This window comes from Oncorhynchus nerka, linkage group LG7, assembly GCF_034236695.1.
Source record: "Oncorhynchus nerka isolate Pitt River linkage group LG7, Oner_Uvic_2.0, whole genome shotgun sequence".
NCBI classification, from domain to species: Eukaryota; Metazoa; Chordata; class Actinopteri; order Salmoniformes; family Salmonidae; genus Oncorhynchus; species Oncorhynchus nerka.
This window is the reverse complement of record NC_088402.1, coordinates 84,526,219-84,546,284: the sequence shown is the minus strand read 5'-3', so window position 1 is coordinate 84,546,284 and position 20,066 is coordinate 84,526,219. Positions and strand designations below refer to the sequence as shown.

Here is a 20,066-nt window from a genome sequence, read left to right as displayed (position 1 = left end):
ACAAATCAAATCAAATGTATTTATAAAGCCCTTCTTACATCAGCTGATATCTCCAAGTGCTGTACAGAAGCCCTCTGAGAGAGAGAGAGAGAGAGAGAGAGAGAGAGATATTGGGGATTTCCATGTTTAGACATACCTAAACACAGCTAACTGGTCACTGTCAGTCAGAGTTCTACTGTCCTATTCAGTCATGTGCTCAGATCGGACTTCTGTACAGGCAGCCCAGAAACCGTAAGTATAATTTATTCTCAACACTTTACACTCCTTTCATAACAGTCAATTTGGATTACACTTGTTATGATCCATAGACTACAGATTGTAGAGGGACATTCTGTACACAGATTATGACTTGTTCAAAGGTGCGTCTCTCTGATGCAGTGTCCTCATAATGGATTGAGCCTGGTACCTATTCACCACTCTGGATTGTGATTGATACTCACATGTATATCAAGTTTTTGTCACAGAATACCTCCTGTATTATACTATTTTTTGATGCAGCATTGAGATTTAACCCTGTGGTTGAACCTGCCTCAGTAAAAGGAAACCAAATTATATTTTTGCGTTAATCTTAAACTGACAATCCCCGAAATCGGGCACTATAATTATTAATGTACCGTTGAAGACAGAAATGTACATACACCTTAACCAAAGAAATTTAAACTCAGTTTTTCACAATTCCTGACATTTAATTGTGGAAAAGATTGTGTGGAAAAGATTCCCTGTCTAAGGTCAGTTAGGATCACCACTTTATTTTAAGAATGTAAAATGTCAGAATAATAGCAGAGAGAATGATTTATTTCAGCTTTTATTTCTTTCATCAAATTCCCAGTGGGTCAGAAGTTTACATACACTCAATTAGTATTTGGTAGCATTGCCTTTAAATTTTTAGCTTGGGTCAAACATCTCGGGTAGACTTCCACAAGCTTCCCACAATAAGTTGGGTGAATTTTGGCCCATTCCTCTTGACAGAGCTGGTGTAACTGAGTCAGGTTTGTAGGCCTCCTTGCTCACACACACATTTTCAGTTCTGCCCACACATTTTCTGTAGGATTGAGGTCAGGGCTTTGTGATGGCCACTCCAATACCTTGACTTTGTTGTCCTTAAGCCATTTTGACACAAATTCGGAAGTATGCTTAGGGTCATTGTTTATTTAGAAGACCCATTTGCGACCAAGCTTTAACTTCCTGACTGATGTCTTGAAATGTTGCTTCAATATATGCACATAATTTTCCTGCCTCATGATGCCATCTATATTGTGAAGTGCACCAGTCCCTCCTGCAGCAAAGCACCCCCACAACATGATGCTGCCACCCCCACAAAATTATGCTGCCACCCCCGTGCTTCACGGTTGGGATGGTGTTCTTCGGCTTGCAAGTCTCCAAGTCTATGTTGGTAGATAAGATGAGAGCACCCCTCCAGCTAGGATGGAGTCCGTCACTCCTCAGCAGGCCAGGCTTGGTCCTGTTTGTGGGTGAGTCCCAGAAAGAGGGCCAATTATCTACATTTGAACATCTTGAAGAATGATCTGGCCTTAATGGCCATGTACTAATATAATCTCCACCCGGCACAGCAAGAAGAGGACTGGCCACCCCTCAGAGATTGATTCCTCTCTAGGTTTCTTCCTAGATTCCTGCCTTTCTAGGGATTATTTCCTAGCCACCGTGCTTCTACTGTACATCTGCATTACTTGCTGTTTGGGATTTTAAGCTGGGTGTCACAATCGTTGAATAAATAAGTGGACCTCTACATGCTTTGTAAGTAGGAAAACCTGCAAAATCGGCAGTGTATCAAATACTTGTTCTCCCCACTGTATATATATATAGGGAGTGAGAAGGAGAATTAGAGGGAGAATACTTAAGTTCACACAGGACACCAAATAAGACAGGAGAATGTCACCAAATAAGACAGGAGAATTTCACCAGATAAGACAGGAGAATTTCACCAGATCAGACAGACTGACCCTAGCCCCCTGGCACATATACTATTGCAGAATATATACTGGAGGCTGAGGACAGAGGGGGTCGGGGTAACTATGGCCCCGTCCGTCAATACCCCTGGACAGGGCCAACTGGGCATGGCCAACCAGGTAGAATATAACACCACCCACTTTGCCAAAGTACAGCCCCCACACCACTTGAGGGATATCAATAGACCACCAACTTACTGCCCTGAGTATAGCCCAAGAAAATCTCCTCCACAGCATGAGGCCGAGGGGGCGCAAAATCAGATAGGAAGATCACATCAGTGACTCAACCCACTCAAGTAACGCACCCCTCTTAGGGATGGCATGGAAGAGCACTAGTAAGCCCCTGTAATAGGGTCAGAGGCAGAGAATCCGAGTGGAGAGAGGGGAGCCAGCCAGGCAGAGACAGCAAAGGTGGTTCACTCCAGTGCCTTGCCGTTCACCTTCGCACCCCTTTGCCAGACTACACTCAATCATAGGACTGACCTTCAGTAAAGACGTAAAAGTCAAGCCCATGTCTGCGTCTCTCACATGGATAGGCAGACCATTCCATAAAAATAGAGCTCTATAGGAAAAAGTGCTGCTTCCAGCTGTTTGCTGTAGGGACAATAAGGAGGCCTGCGTCTTGTGACTGTAGTGTACGTTTAGGTATGTATGGCAGAATCAAATCGGAGAGATAGGTTGGAGAAAGTCCATGTAATGCTTCGTAGGTTAGTAATACAACCTTGAAATCAGCCCTAGCCTTAACAGGAACCCAGGCTGGCACTGGAGTAATATGATACATTTTGGGGGTTTTAGTCAAGAAACACTACTACATTAATAAAATATTGCCCTCTTGCTAGATTGATGACTAAAACCATAGCGAAACAATGCAAAATGGCTGTCAGCCAACTGATAACGTTTGTTTCCATGGCCATATAGGCAGGAGGTCCATGTTTATCTCGCCTGGCACACATTGGGACTATGTGGATTATTTTAGTGCCTGTGGAGGTGACATTATTTCACTGGGTCTGTCACCGGGTCGAGGACCTGGGCCAATATCATCGCTCTAAACTGGAGCCAAAACATGCTGAGAGACAGTCCTGAAGAAGATAGTTGACTGTAAATAAATCTTTCAGAAAAGCTGTGATTTTTATAGATAGATCGGCACAAGACACACATCAAGGCAATATTTATAGTATACCAGTGGAGGCTGCTGAAGGGAGGACGGCTTATAATAATGGCTATAATGGAGTCAATGGAGTGGTATCAACCACATAGAAACCATGTGTTTAATACCATTCCAGACATTATTATGAGCCGTCCTCCCCTCAGCGGCCTCCACGGTAGAACACTAACCTGATACAGCATATCTTGTTGAATTATTTATAGAACACTAACCTGATACAGCATATCCTGTTGAATTATTTATAGAACACTAACCTGATACAGCATATCTTGTTGAATTATTTATAGAACACTAACCTGATACAGCATATCCTGATGAAATATTTATAGAACACTAACCTGATACAGCATATCCTGTTGAATTATTTATAGAACACTAACCTGATACAGCATATCTTGTTGAATTATTTATAGAACACTAACCTGATACAGCATATCCTGTTGAAATATTTATAGAACACTAACCTGATACAGCATATCCTGTTGAATTATTTATAGAACACTAACCTGATACAGCATATCCTGTTGAATTATTTATAGAACACTAACCTGATACAGCATATCTTGTTGAATTATTTATAGAACACTAACCTGATACAGCATATCCTGTTGAATTATTTATAGAACACTAACCTGATACAGCATATCTTGTTGAATTATTTATAGAACACTAACCTGATACAGCATATCCTGTTTAATTATTTATAGAACACTAACCTGATACAGCATATCCTGTTGAATTATTTATAGAACACTAACCTGATACAACATATCCTGTTGAATTATTTATAGAACACTAACCTGATACAGCATATCCTGTTGAAATATTTATAGAACACTCACCTGATACAACATATCCTGTTGAATTATTTATAGAACACTCACCTGATACAACATATCCTGTTGAATTATTTATAGAACACTCACCTGATACAACATATCCTGTTGAATTATTTATAGAACACTAACCTGATACAGCATATCCTGTTTAATTATTTATAGAACACTAACCTGATACAGCATATCCTGTTGAATTATTTATAGAACACTAACCTGATACAACATATCCTGTTGAATTATTTATAGAACACTAACTTGATACAACATATTCTGTTTAATTATTTATAGAACACTCACCTAATACAACATATCCTGTTTAATTATTTATAGAACACTAACCTGATACAACATATCCTGTTTAATTATTTATAGAACACTAACCTGATACAGCATATCCTGTTGAAATATTTATAGAACACTCACCTAATACAACATATCCTGTTTAATTATTTATAGAACACTAACCTGATACAACATATCCTGTTTAATTATTTATAGAACACTCACCTGATACAACATATCCTGTTGAATTATTTATAGAACACTCACCTGATACAACATATCCTGTTGAATTATTTATAGAACACTAACCTGATACAGCATATCATGTTTAATTATTTATAGAACACTAACCTGATACAGCATATCCTGTTGAATTATTTATAGAACACTCACCTAATACAACATATCCTGTTGAATTATTTATAGAACACTATTTTGATACAGCATATCCTGTTGAATTATTTATAGAACACTTATTTGATACAGCATATCCTGTTGAATTTTACCTCTGGCTGAAGACTATAGTTTAATGTCCAAATCCCATTCCGAGTCCTGCCGTCTCCCTGTGAACAGCCAGGGAAGTGTTCCTGTCTGCTCCCAGCAACCAGACATCGATAGAGGGGTCACATCTCTGCCCTGTGTAGGATCAGACAGGCTGACAGAGGGGTCACATCTCTACTCTGTGTAGGATCAGACAGGCTGACAGAGGGGTCACATCTCTGCTCTGTGTAGGATCAGACAGGCTGACAGAGGGGTCACATCTCTGCCCTGTGTAGGATCAGACAGGCTGACAGAGGGGTCACATCTCTGCCCTGTGTAGGATCAGACAGGCTGACAGAGGGGTCACATCTCTGCTCTGTGTAGGATCAGACAGGCTGACAGAGGGGTCACATCTCTGCCCTGTGTAGGATCAGACAGGCTGACAGAGGGGTCACATCTCTACTCTGTGTAGGATCAGACAGGCTGACAGAGGGGTCACATCTCTGCTCTGTGTAGGATCAGACAGGCTGACAGAGGGGTCACATCTCTGCCCTGTGTAGGATCAGAAAGAGGGGTCACATCTCTGCTCTGTGTAGGATCAGACAGGCTGACAGAGGGGTCACATCTCTGCCCTATGTAGGATCAGACAGGCTGACAGAGGGGTCACATCTCTGCCCTGTGTAGGATCAGACAGGCTGACAGAGGGGTCACATCTCTGCTCTGTGTAGGATTAGACAGGCTGACAGTGCGTGTGTACAGTATTATGTGTACAGTATTGTGTGTACAGTATTGTGTGTACAGTAAGTGTATTGGCATGTGTGTGTTACAGCAGTAAACCTGGGACATCGAATGGACTTGATAAGCTGAGTCGTTTGGAACAGATGGAGCAAGAGGAGTCACTGGACAGAGAGGACCCCAGAGAATACTGCCATGGTCCGTTATGGCTGTACATTTTGGTCATATAGCAGATGCTCTTATCCAGAGGGACTTACAGGAGCAATTAGGGTTAAGTGCTATTCTCAAGGGCATAGACAGATTTGTCACCTAGTCGGCTCAGGGATTCAAACCAGCTACCTTTCGTTTACTGGCCCAATGCTCTTATGAGCTAGGCTACCTGCTGCCCTACCGACCGCCATACTAACTCTGCTACTGGCCCAAAGCTCTTAAGAGCTAGGCTACCTACCTACCGCTATACTAACTCTGCCACTGGCCCAAAGCTCTTAAGAGCTAGGCTACCTACCTACCGCTATACTAACTCTGCCACTGGCCCAAAGCTCTTAAGAGCTAGGCTACCTACCTACCGCTATACTAACTCCGCTACTGGCCCAAAGCTCTTAAGAGCTAGGCTACCTACCTACCGCTATACTAACTCTGCTACTGGCCCAAAGCTCTTAAGAGCAAGGCTACCTACCTACCGCTATACTAACTCTGCTACTGGCCCAAAGCTCTTAAGAGCTAGGCTACCTACCTACCGCTATACTAACTCTGCCACTGGCCCAAAGCTCTTAAGAGCAAGGCTACCTACCTACCGCTATACTAACTCTGCTACTGGCCCAAAGCTCTTAAGAGCTAGGCTACCTACCTACCGCTATACTAACTCTGCCACTGGCCCAAAGCTCTTAAGAGCAAGGCTACCTACCTACCGCTATACTAACTCCGCTACTGGCCCAAAGCTCTTAAGAGCTAGGCTACTAACCTACCGCTATACTAACTCTGCTACTGGCCCAAAGCTCTTAAGAGCTAGGCTACCTACCTACCGCTATACTAACTCCGCTACTGGCCCAAAGCTCTTCAGAGCTAGGCTACCTACCTACCGCTATACTAACTCTGCCACTGGCCCAAAGCTCTTAAGAGCTAGGCTACCAACCTACCGCTATACTAACTCCGCTACTGGCCCAAAGCTCTTAAAACCTGTTTGGGAAAGGCGTGCCGCTAGTGGGACACCTCGACAACATCCGGTGAAATTGCAGAGCGCCATATTCAAATTAAATTACTATAAATATTTAACTTTCATAAAATCACAAGTGTAATAGATCAAAATAAAGCTGAACTTGTTGTTAATCCAGCCACCATGTCAGATTTCAAAAATACTTTACAGCGAAAGAATACCATGCGATTATCTGAGGACAGAGCCCCGCATACCAACACATGAAAAACACACACACACTGAAAGTCAGAAATAGTGATATAAAAAATGCCTTACCTTTGATGATCTTCTTCTGTTGGCACTCCAAAAGGTCCCAGTTACATCACAAATGGTCCTTTTGTTGGATAATGTCTTTATTTATATCAATATAAACGTGCCAGTTTAAATGGCACGCTTCAGTCAATAACACATCCAGATCCACTCAGTCAAAATGCATACAAAATGTATCCCAAACGTTACTAATAAACTTTTCCAAAAAAGTCAAAACAAAGTTTATAATCAAACCTTAGGTATCCTAATACGCAAATAAAATTGACTAATTTACGAATAGTATGTTCATTACCGGAGATAAATGACAAAGAATATGCTTTCTTCCAAGCGCTTGGAAACACTACAGCCAAAATGGGAGCCACCTAGAAAAACTATAATTTCTGAGTCATTTTTCCAAAAATCAGCCTGAAACGCTTTCTAAAGACTGTTGACATCTAGTGGAAGCCCTAGGAACTGCAATTTGGGAGGACTTATAATTATAATACAGTACTATAATTATAATTATAGTACTAGCCATTGAAAATAATGGCACTTTTTTTTTTTATGGTTTGTCCTCGGGGTTTCGCCTGCCATATCAGCTCTGTTATACTCACAGACATAATTTTAACAGTTTTATAAACTTTAGAGTGTTTTCTATCTAAATCCAAGTACAGTGCCTTGCGAAAGTATTCGGCCCCCATGAACTTTGCGACCTTTTGCCACATTTCAGGCTTCAAACATAAAGATATAAAACTGTATTTTTTTGTGAAGAATCAACAACAAGTGGGACACAATCATGAAGTGGAACGACATTTATTGGATATTTCAAACTTTTTTAACAAATCAAAAACTGAAAAATTGGGCGTGCAAAATTATTCAGCCCCCTTAAGTTAATACTTTGTAGCGTCACCTTTTGCTGCGATTACAGCTGTAAGTCGCTTGGGGTATGTCTCTATCAGTTTTGCACATCGAGAGACTGAAAATTTTTCCCATTCCTCCTTGCAAAACAGCTCGAGCTCAGTGAGGTTGGATGGAGAGCATTTGTGAACAGCAGTTTTCAGTTCATTCCACAGATTCTCGATTGGATTCAGGTCTGGACTTTGACTTGGCCATTCTAACACCTGGATATGTTTATTTTTGAACCATTCCATTGTAGATTTTGCTTTATGTTTTGGATCATTGTCTTGTTGGAAGACAAATCTCCGTCCCAGTCTCAGGTCTTTTGCAGACTCTGGACTTTTCTTCCAGAATGGTCCTGTATTTGGCTCCATCCATCTTCCCATCAATTTTAACCATCTTCCCTGTCCCTGCTGAAGAAAAGCAGGCCCAAACCATGATGCTGCCACCACCATGTTTGACAGTGGGGATGATGTGTTCAGGGTGATGAGCTGTGTTGCTTTTACGCCAAACATAACGTTTTGCTTTGTTGCCAAAAAGTTCAATTTTGGTTTCATCTGACCAGAGCACCTTCTTCCACATGTTTGGTGTGTCTCCCAGTTGGCTTGTGGCAAACTTTAAACAACACTTTTTATGGATATCTTTAAGAAATGGCTTTCTTCTTGCCACTCTTCCATAAAGGCCAGATTTGTGCAATATACGACTGATTGTTGTCCTATGGACAGAGTCTCCCACCTCAGCTGTAGATCTCTGCAGTTCATCCAGAGTGATCATGGGCCTCTTGGCTGCATCTCTGATCAGTCTTCTCCTTGTATGAGCTGAAGGTTTAGAGGGACGGCCAGGTCTCGGTAGATTTGCAGTGGTCTGATACTCCTTCCATTTCAATATTATCGCTTGCACAGTGCTCCTTGGGATGTTTAAAGCTTGGGAAATCTTTTTGTATCCAAATCCAGCTTTAAACTTCTTCACAACAGTATCTCGGACCTGCCTGGTGTGTTGCTTGTTCTTCATGATGCTCTCTGCGCTTTTAACGGACCTCTGAGACTATCACAGTGCAGGTGCATTTATACGGATACTTGATTACACACAGGTGGATTGTATTTATCATCATTAGTCATTTAGGTCAACATTGGATCATTCAGAGATCTGAACTGAACTTCTGGAGAGAGTTTGCTGCACTGAAAGTAAAGGGGCTGAATAATTTTGCACGCCCAATTTTTCAGTTTTTGATTTGTTAAAAAAGTTTGAAATATCCAATAAATGTCGTTCCACTTCATGATTGTGTCCCACAATCTTTATGTTTGAAGCCTGAAATGTGGCAAAAGGTCGCAAAGTTCAAGGGGGCCGAATACTTTCGCAAGGCACTGTATATGCATATCATAGCGTCTGGGCCTGAGTAACAGGCAGTTTACTTTGGGCACGTGAAAATACTGCCCCCTATCCCATGAGCTAGGCTACCTACCTACCTACCGCTATACTAACTCTGTCTTTCTGTCCTATTCATTCCATTCCAGCATAGACATAGTCTGTTACCAGACAGGAAATACAGAAGTTGGAGGTGTAACATCTATTGTTCTCATCCTGCATGTTTCAATAGGGGGGTACCACCCTGTTCACATTGGAGACACCTTCAACAGGAGATACCAGGTTGTGTCTAAGTTGGGCTGGGGATACTTCGCCACTGTTTGGCTCTGCTTGGACCTCAGGTACATTCACTATGTTGCAGTGTCAGCATATACTCAAATCTCCCCTTCTTGGCATACAGTGAAAGCTGCAGTGTGATTAAAAGTCAACTCTATGTGTACAGGTTGGGCAGGCGAGTGGCCGTGAAGGTTTTCAAGAGTGGAGAAGGATTCACACAGGCTGGGCAAGATGAACTGACTCTGCTACGTTGTGTGAGTCTCTTCTTCTCTCCGATTTCTCACCTTAGGTTATTTATTGCTTCCTAAATCTCTTTCTCATCCTCAACCCCTAAGGACAAACAGTAGTAACTATTTTTACTCTTAGTCCACCTATTTATCTTTCTCTGACAGACTTATTCACAGCCATCCCATGATTTCAAGGTTCATTATTTTTCTCCCTTGTCTCATACAGACCCATCTTTAGCTTTCTATTTAAACAAGTTCTTGTCAGTATAGTCTGGACTCTGAAGTCTCCCCCCTCTCCCCCCTCAGGCCAGTGGTCCCACGGCTCGTCACCCACACAGCCGGAGAATAGTCCAACTGCTGGATGAGTTTAAGATAGCTGGGGTCAACGGAGTCCGTATCCTTCCCTAGACTGCACAGTCATCACTCTCACACACACACACACACAAACACACACACACACACACACACACACACACACACACACACACACACACACACACGCACACCACACACACACACACACACACCTGTAGCAAAATCTGACAGTCTCACAATGAGGAGTCAAAGTTCAGAGTTCATATGTGTTTGGTTCCTTGACCTCCTGTGTGTAGATGTATGCTTAGTGCTGGAGCTGTTAGGACCAGACCTCTGCTGTTGGCAGGTCTGTTTTGGGAACCCAGGACTATCGCTTTCTTGGGTCAAACAGGTCATTGCTCAGGTCAGAGAGTGACAGAGTTCATAGAAGATGAGTAGAAACGGCATTATCGAAATCACCACACTGTCTGGATGCGTCTTTAGTTTGATGCAGGAGCTGTTTTGTGTTAACAGTGCCATCACCCTTCCCTGTAGGTTCTTCAGGCGTTGGACTACCTGCACACTCAATGTAAAATCATCCACACAGACATCAAGCCTGAAAATATACTGCTTTGTTTGGAGGAGCAGAACCCAAAACAGACAGCAGGGGGCAGTGCATGTCTTCCATTCCCTGGGAAGTCGATGAGTAGAGCAGGTAGTGTTCACTGTTCAGCTACATAATAGAACCCCGCATTGGAGGTGTCATAATACCCATCAAACCTAGCGGTCAAACAGGGAAATGGTTCCAATCGTTTTTCCACCATTCATTTTTCCCATGGGAGATTTTAGGAACACTTAAATTAAGGGCTGTGATTCGAGTAGGTTTACCCTGACGTGACGTTTTGCTAGCATGTAAATCCCCATCGTACAAGGTGACTTTATTAAATATAAGCGGCTCTGTAAGGTCAAATGACTGTTTTGCTACAGATGATCCAGAACTCTGTAAGGTCATATGATTGAGTACTGTTCAGCTACAGATATTCTAGAACTCTGTAAGGTCATATGATTGAGTACTGTTCAGCTACAGATATTCTAGACCTCTGTAAGGTCATGACTGTTCAGCTACAGATATTCTAGACCTCTGTAAGGTCATGACTGTTCAGCTACAGATATTCTAGACCTCTGTAAGGTCATATAACTGTTCAGCTACAGATATTCTAGACCTCTGTAAGGTCATGACTGTTCAGCTACAGATATTCTAGACCTCTGTAAGGTCATATAACTGTTCAGCTACAGATATTCTGGAACTATGTAATGTCATTTGACTGTTAAGCTACAGGTGTTCTAGAAGTCTGTAAGGTCATGTGACTGTTCATCTACAGATATTCTAGAACTCTGTAAGGTCATGACTGTTAAGCTACAGGTGTTCTAGAAGTCTGTAAGGTCATGTGACTATTCAGCTACAGATATTCTAGAACTCTGTAAGGTCATGACTGTTCAGCTACAGATATTCTAGAACTCTGTAAGGTCATGTGACTGTTCAGCTACAGATATTCTAGAACTCTGTAAGGTCATGACTATTCAGCTAGAGATACTCTAGAACTCTGTAAGGTCATGACTGTTCAGCTACAGATATTCTAAAACTCTGTAAGGTCATGTGACTGTTAAGCTGCATATATTCTGGAACTATGTAATGTCATTTGACTGTTAAGCTACAGGTGTTCTAGACGTCTGTAAGGTCATGTGACTGTTCATCTACAGTTACTCTAGAACTCTGTATAGTCATGACTGTTCAGCTACAGATATTCTAGAACTCTGTAAGGTCATATAACTGTTCAGGTACAGATGGTCTAGAACTCTGTAAGGTCATGTGACTGTTCATCTACAGTTACTCTAGAACTCTGTATAGTCATGACTGTTCAGCTACAGATATTCTAGAACTCTGTAAGGTCATATAACTGTTCAGCTACAGATATTCTGGAACTATGTAATGTCATTTGACTGTTAAGCTACAGGTGTTCTAGAAGTCTGTAAGGTCATATAACTGTTCAGCTACAGATATTCTAGACCTCTGTAAGGTCATGACTATTCAGCTACAGATATTCTAGAACTCTGTAAGGTCATGACTGTTCAGCTACAGATATTCTAGAACTCTGTAAGGTCATGTGACTGTTCAGCTACAGATATTCTAGAACTCTGTAAGATCATGACTGTTCAGCTACAGATATTCTAGAACTCTGTAAGGTCATGTGTCTGTTCAGCTGCAGATATTCTAGAACTCTGTAAGGTCATGACTGTTAAGCTGCAGATATTCTGGAACTATGTAATGTCATTTGACTGTTAAGCTACAGATGGTCTAGAACTCTGTAAGGTCATGTGACTGTTCATCTACAGTTACTCTAGAACTCTGTATAGTCATGACTGTTCAGCTACAGATATTCTAGAACTCTGTAAGGTCATGTGACTGATCAGCTACAGATATTCTAGAACTCTGTAAGGTCATGTGACTGATCAGCTACAGATATTCTAGAACTCTGTAAGGCTATGTGACTGTTCAGCTACATATATTCTTGATCTCTGAAAGGTCATGTGTCTGTTCAGCTGCAGATATTCTAGAACTCTGTAAGGTCATGACTGTTAAGCTGCAGATATTCTGGAACTATGTAATGTCATTTGACTGTTAAGCTACAGATGGTCTAGAACTCTGTAAGGTCATGTGACTGTTCATCTACAGTTACTCTAGAACTCTGTATAGTCATGACTGTTCAGCTACAGATATTCTAGAACTCTGTAAGGTCATATAACTGTTCAGCTACAGATATTCTGGAACTATGTAATGTCATTTGACTGTTAAGCTACAGGTGTTCTAGAAGTCTGTAAGGTCATATAACTGTTCAGCTACAGATATTCTAGACCTCTGTAAGGTCATGACTATTCAGCTACAGATATTCTAGAACTCTGTAAGATCATGACTGTTCAGCTACAGATATTCTAGAACTCTGTAAGATCATGACTGTTCAGCTACAGATATTCTAGAACTCTGTAAGGTCATGTGACTGATCAGCTACAGATATTCTAGAACTCTGTAAGGTCATGTGACTGTTCATCTATAGTTACTCTAGAACTCTGTATTGTCATGACTGTTCAGCTACTGATATTCTAGAACTCTGTAAAGTCATGTGACTGTTCAGCTACAGATATTCTAGAACTCTGTAAGGTCATGTGACTGTTCATCTACAGTTACTCTAGAACTCTGTAAGGTCATGTGACTGTTCATCTACAGTTACTCTAGAACTCTGTATAGTCATGACTGTTCAGCTACAGATATTCCAGAACTCTGTAAGGCATTGACTGTTAAGCTGCAGATGTTCTAGAACTCTGTAAGGTCATGTGACTGTTCATCTACAGTTACTCTAGAACTCTTTATAGTCATGACTGTTCAGCTACAGATATTCTAAACTCTGTAGGCATGTGACTGTTCAGCAACAGATTTTCTAGAACTCTGTGATGTCATCACTGAGCGCACCAGATGATACATCTGTTTACTGCACATGACACTTTACTGAAGGCTAGTATTCTGTTTCTTTGTCACCTTTAGATGTAGATGTAATGTCTATTCTGCCTGTTTGTCACTTCAGATTGACTGTGTCCAGTATGCTGTTGAAGTGTTGCAATCAGATCATAACCCTCTACTGTTTGTTGTTCATCTCTTACTGTCTATCCAGAGAAGGACCTGGTGACTCCCAACAGTCTGGAGGAGGTCACAGTAAAGATTGCTGACCTGGGAAGCTCCTGTTGGGTGGTGGGTATTGATCAGTCAGTCAGCAATAGCGGAGGTGCATAAAATTGAGGGGCCCCATGCATTTATCACAAATACATTGTTTTTTAAAAGTTTGCCGTATTTTACATTGATCAGTAGTTGATTTTTTATTTATTTTTTATTTATTTATTTCACCTTTATTTAACCAGGTAGGCTAGTTGAGAACAAGTTCTCATTTACAACTGCGACCTGGCCAAGATAAAGCATAGCAGTGTGAACAGACAACAACACAGAGTTACACACGGAGTAAACAATAAACAAGTCAATAACACAGTAGGAAGAAAAAAAGAGTCTATATACATTGTGGGGCGGCAGCGTAGCCTAGTGGTTAGAGCTTTGGACTAGTAACCGGAAGGTTGCGAGTTCAAACCCCCGAGCTGACAAGGTACACATCTGTCGTTCTGCCCCTGAACAGGCAGTTAACCCACTGTTCCCCAGGCCGTCATTGAAAATAAGAATACATTTACATTCAAGTCATTTAGCAGACGCTCTTATGTTATGACATCCAGTGGAACAGTAGTGCATCTAAATCTTTTAAGGGGGGGTGAGAGGGATTACTTTATCCTATCCTAGGTATTCCTTAAAGAGGTGGGGTTTCAGGTGTCTCCGGAAGGTGGTGATTGACTCCGCTGTCCTGGCGTCGTGAGGGAGTTTGTTCCACCATTGGGGGGCCAGAGCAGCGAACAGTTTTGACTGGGCTGAGCGGGAACTGTACTTCCTCAGTGGTAGGGAGGCGAGCAGGCCAGAGGTGGATGAACGCAGTGCCCTTGTTTGGGTGTAGGGCCTGATCAGAGCCTGGAGGTACTGAGGTGCCGTTCCCCCCTTCTTAACTGACTTGCCTGGTTAAATAAAGGTAAAAAAATAAATAAAAAAATAATAATAATAATTGTGTGCAAAAGGCATGAGGAGGTAGGCGGATAATTACAATTTTGCAGATTAACACTGGAGTGATTGCAAAATAAGAGGGACTATTGTGGAATACTGCGCTGGGATCAGAACCGTATTTTACTCTGTGCCTTTGCTCTGTGTGACATTCCAGTACAAACATTTCTGTGAGGAGATCCAGACCTGTCAGTACCGCTCACTAGAGGTTCTACTGGCCTCTGACTACGGCCCACCAGCAGACATCTGGAGTGTAGCCTGCTTGGTGAGAGAGTCAACGTCCACTCAACCACCATACAACCACTATACAACCACTATACAACCACCATACAACCACTATACAACCACCATACAACCACTATACAACCACTATACAACCACCATACAACCACTATACAACCACCATAAAAAACCCATACATCCACTATACAACCACCATACAACCACCATATAACCACCATACAACCACTATACAACCACTATACAACCACCATAAAAACCCTATACATCCACTATACAACCACCATACAACCACCATACAACCACTATACAACCACCATACAACCACTATACAACCACCATAAAAACCCCATACATCCACTATACAACCACCATACAACCACCATACAACCACTATACAACCACCATACAACCACTATACAACCACCATAAAAAACCCATACATCCACTATACAACCACCATACAACCACCATATAACCACCATACAACCACTATACAACCACTATACAACCACCATAAAAACCCTATACATCCACTATACAACCACCATACAACCACCATACAACCACTATACAACCACCATACAACCACTATACAACCACCATAAAAACCCCATACATCCACTATACAACCACCATACAACCACCATACAACCACTATACAACCACTATACAACCACCATACAACCACCATAAAACCACCATACAACCACCATCACCAACAACACTTATGTCTGCATATGTTTGCAGCTTCACTGAAGTACAACCATGATCTCTCCGGTGCCCTCTGATTCACTTGGATCATTTAACTCCTGCTGTTAGGTTACTCTTCCAGTTCACCCCCCCCCCCTAAGCTAAGTAGGTGCCGCTGCAGAATAGTTCCTGGCCATTCAACTTCTCTTCTTTTTATTCTAGGCGTTTGAGTTGGTCACTGGAGATTCATTGTTTGAGCCCAAAGCTGGGAAGACCTTTTCCTTAGAGGAAGGTAGGCGTGGAAAATATTGACACAGGATTCGATGGAGATAACATTGTGTCCACTTTGTGACTTTTGCTTAGTTGTTTTATCCAGTGGGATTTTGGTTCTGTTCCCTCCAGACCACATCGCTCATATAATTGAACTCCTTGGCAAAATCCCAGCAGCAGTAGCCTTGTCTGGGAAATATTCAGTGGAGTACTTCAATCGCAGAGGTGAGTGAAGGACATTGCATTGAAAACAGTCAAATTATTCGAACTTAGAGAAAGGACTTTTTGATGTGACAAATTATTGTGTTTAATTTAAGAAAAAACTACATCAAATACTTTTTCTCTCCAAGTCAAAAAGCTTCCTTCTATTCACCTCTCTCTTTCCCCTCCTCCCTCTGTTTCACCTCTACTCTCCTTCCTCTCCCTCCGCTCTTTCCTCTCCCTCCTCTCTTTCCTCTCTCTTTCCTCTACCTCCTCTCTCTTTCCTCTACCTCCTCTCCTTCCTCTCTCTTTCCACTCCCTCCTCTCTTGCCTCTCCCTCCTCTCTTTCCTCTCCCTCCTCTCTCTTTCCTCTCCCTCCTCTCTTTCCTCTCCCTCCTCTCTTTCCTCTCCCTCCTCTCTTTCCTCTCTCTTTCCTCTACCTCTCTCTTTCCTCTCCCTCCTCTCTTTCCTCTCCCTCCTCTCTTTCCTCTCTCTTTCCCCTACCTCTCTCTTTCCTCTACCTCCTCCCCTTCCTCTCTCTTTCCACTCCCTCCTCTCTTTCCTCTCCCTCCTCTCTTTCCTCTCCCTCCTCTCTCTTTCCTCTCCCTCCTCTCTTTCCTCTCCCTCCTCTCTCTTTCCTCTACCTCCTCTCTCTTTCCTCTACCTCCTCCCCTTCCTCTCTCTTTCCACTCCCTCCTCTCTTTCCTCTCCTTCCTCTCTTTCCTCTCCCTCCTCTCTCTTTCCTCTCCCTCCTCTCTTTCCTCTCCCTCCTCTCTTTCCTCTCCCCCCTCTCTTTTCTCTCCCTCCTCTCTCTTTCCTCTACCTCCTCTCTGTTTCACCCTCTCTCCTTCCTCTCCCTCCTCTCACTTTCCTCTCCCTCCTCTCTTTCCTCTCCCTCCCCTCTCTTTCCTCTCCCTCCTCTTTCCTCTCCCTCCTCTCTCCTTCCTCTCCCTCCTCTTTCCTCTCCCTCCTCTCTGTTTCACCTCTTCTCTCCTTCCTCTCCTTCCTCTCTCTTTCCTCTCCTTCCTCTCTCTTTCATCTCCCTCCTCTCTCCTTCCTCTCATTCCTCTCTCTTACCTCTCCCTCCTCTCTCCTTCCTCTCCTTCCTCTCTCCTTCCTCTCATTCCTCTCTCTGTCCTCTCCCTCCTCTCACTTTCCTCTCCCTCCTCTCTGTTTCACATCTTCTCTCTGTCCTCTCCCTCTTTTTCATCTCCCTCCTCTCTCTTTCCTCTCCTCCTCTCTGTTTCACCTCCTCTTTCTTTCATCTCCCTCCTCTCTCTTTCCTCTCCCTCCTCTCTTTCGTCTCCATCCTCTGTTTCACAATCACTCTTTCCTCTCTCTCCCCTCTCTTTCCCCACCCTCCTCTCTGTTTCACCCTCTCTCTTTCCTCTTCCGGCTGTCCCCATAGGAGAACCCTTTCCGATTTCAGGTAGATCCCTTGTGGAAAGAGTTTTACATGGAACCAAAAAGGGTTCACCTCCTCTCTCTTTCCTCTCCTTCCTCTCTCATTCCTCTCCTTCCTCTCTGTTTCACCTCCTCTCTCTTTCCTCACCCTCCTCTCTCCTTCCTCTCTGTTTCACCTCCTCTCTCCTTCCTCTCCTTCCTCGGTTTCACCTCCCCTCTCTTTCCTCTCCCTCCTCTCTCATTCCTCTCCTTCCTCTCTGTTTCACCTCCTCTCTCTTTCCTCTCCCTCCTCTCTCATTCCTCTCCTTCCTCTCTGTTTCACCTCCTCTCTCTTTCCTCTCCCTCCTCTCTCATTCCTCTCCTTCCTCTCTGTTTCACCTCCCCTCTCTTTCCTCTCCCTCCTCTCTCATTCCTCTCTTTCCTCTCTGTTTCACCTCCTCTCTCTTTCCTCTCCCTCCTCTCTGTTTCACCTCCTCTCTCTTTCCTCTCCTTCCTATCTGTTTCACCACCTCTCTCCTTCCTCTCCTTCCTCTCTGTTTCACCTCCCCTCTCTTTCCTCTCCCTGCTCTCTTCTTCCTCTCCTTCCTCTCTGTTTCACCTCCTCTCTCCTTCCTCTCCTTCCTCTGTTTCACCTCCCCTCTCTTTCCTCTCCCTCCTCTCTCCTTCCTCTCCTTCCTCTCTGTTTCACCTCCTCTCTCCTTCCTCTCCTTCCTCTCTGTTTCACCTCCTCTCTCTTTCCTCTCCCTCCTCTCATTCCTCTCTGTTTCACCTCCTCTCTCTTTCCTCTCCCTCCTCTCTCCTTCCTCTCCTTCCTCTCTGTTTCACCTCCTCTCTCTTTCCTCACCCTCCTCTCTCCTTCCTCTCCTTCCTATCTGTTTCACCTCCTCTCTCCTTCCTCTCCTTCCTCTGTTTCACCTCCCCTCTCTTTCCTCTCCCTCCTCTCTCCTTCTTCTCCTTCCTCTCTGTTTCACCTCCTCTCTCCTTCTTCTCCTTCCTCTCTGTTTCACCTCCTCTCTCCTTCCTCTCTGTTTCACCTCCTCTCTCCTTCCTCTCCTTCCTCTCTGTTTCACCTCCTCTCTCTTTCCTCTCCTTCCTCTCTGTTTCACCTCCTCTCTCTTTCCTCTCCCTCCTCTCTCCTTCCTCTCCTTCCTCTCTGTTTCACCTCCTCTCTCTTTCCTCACCCTCCTCTCTGTTTTACCATCTCTCTTTCTTCTCCCTCCTGTTGCGTGGTCTCCCAGGTGAAATGAATCGTATCGGGGTGCTGCGGTCCTGGGGTTTGTATGAGGTGCTAGTGGAGAAATACAACTTCCTGCTGAATGAGGCCTCTCTGTTCTCTGACTTCCTGTTGTGCATGTTGGACTTCCAGCCCAAGAGGAGGGCCAATGCTGCCCAGTGTCTCCTGCACCCATGGCTTAGCTCCTGAGCCCTGGCCATGGAGACCTGATAGCCCCTCCCGTGAGCCCCCCCCCCCCCACCCCCCACCCCCCGTTGAGCCAAATTGATACGTAGTTAGTAGATACATGTGTTACAAGCATTTTGCTACACTCACATTAACATCTGCTAACCATGTGTATGCGACAAATAACATTTGATTTGATTCGTTAGTGTACCTGCAGAAACCAACTGAATGGTGCTCAGTCGCTAAGACTAGGAGAGGATATATACGTAATCGTAGTAGGAATGGTTGTTACAAATACATAAAGGGAACATAAAGGGAATTTAAATATTTCATATATATATATATATGCTTGTAAATTCAAAGTTATTATTATTTTTCCATTAAAAGTTCCCTCTGACATAGCCCTGAGGTTCATCTTCCATACCTACTACTGTCTTCTAACATAACCTCTAGCTCAGGGGTGGGCAAACGTTATGGCTCGAGGGCTACATCGGGAATTTGAAATTCAACAGAGGGACGCATTTTTGGGGGGGCCAATTGTTTGTTAAAATCAATTTGTCGTGGCATCCTGAGTGGTGCAGTGGTGTAAGGCACTGCATTGCATTCCTTGAAGTGTCACTACAGACCCAGGTTCGATCCCAGGCTGTGTCACAGCTGCTGTGACTGGGAGACCCTTGAGGTGGCGCACAATTGGCCCAGCGTCGTCCGGGTTAGGAGGCAGAGATTTCCTTGTCCCATTGCACGGGTGTGTAAGTATTTAAACTGCTAACACATATCTCACATGAGAATGATGAGTGTAGGATGGCTCATAGTGATGACCGGAATGGGACAACTGGAACGACACCAAACACCTGGTTTCCCCATGTTTGGATGTGATTGACACTGTTTCAACCACCCCACCCCAGACCGTCCCTGATTGAAGTGACAAGTGACACTACTGATACATAAAATATCATCTGCATATACATCTACATAGCTACCTATTTTCATATCTTTAGAAAAGCTTTCAAAAAGTGACAATGTGTCTACCTTTCCTTCACTAACACTTAGTATTTGTCATTCAATAAATTAATGACAGCACTAAAAAGTAAAAGAATATTAAACATTTGCATCATTTCCCCCGATTGGTAAAACTAAATCGAATGTCTGAGTTTCTTTGGTCAGAAGGACCTGTGGAAAAACACTGAGC

General features: G+C 43.3%; 1 protein-coding gene across 4 annotated transcripts; it reads left to right on the top strand.

Annotated features, from left to right (window-relative positions):
• Window positions 1–122: 122 nt before the first annotated feature.
• On the top strand, window positions 123–19,278 carry LOC115132652 (SRSF protein kinase 3-like). Of its 4 annotated transcripts, none has more exons than XM_065020902.1 (13): window positions 123–231; window positions 5,563–5,666; window positions 9,404–9,512; window positions 9,614–9,701; window positions 9,981–10,068; window positions 10,286–10,335; window positions 10,524–10,683; window positions 13,694–13,770; window positions 14,828–14,935; window positions 15,826–15,895; window positions 16,006–16,098; window positions 17,483–17,503; window positions 18,717–19,278. In XM_065020902.1, exons 1-13 carry the CDS (start codon window positions 191–193, stop codon window positions 18,899–18,901), a joined length of 1,194 nt encoding a protein of 397 aa, XP_064876974.1. In that variant the 5' UTR covers window positions 123–190; the 3' UTR covers window positions 18,902–19,278. The 4 variants fall into 4 exon arrangements, with proteins under 4 accessions (XP_064876974.1, XP_064876971.1, XP_064876973.1 ...); XM_065020899.1 differs by having other exon boundaries at window positions 10,286–10,392; XM_065020900.1 differs by having other exon boundaries at window positions 127–231; window positions 5,566–5,666; window positions 10,286–10,392.
• Window positions 19,279–20,066: the final 788 nt, after the last annotated feature.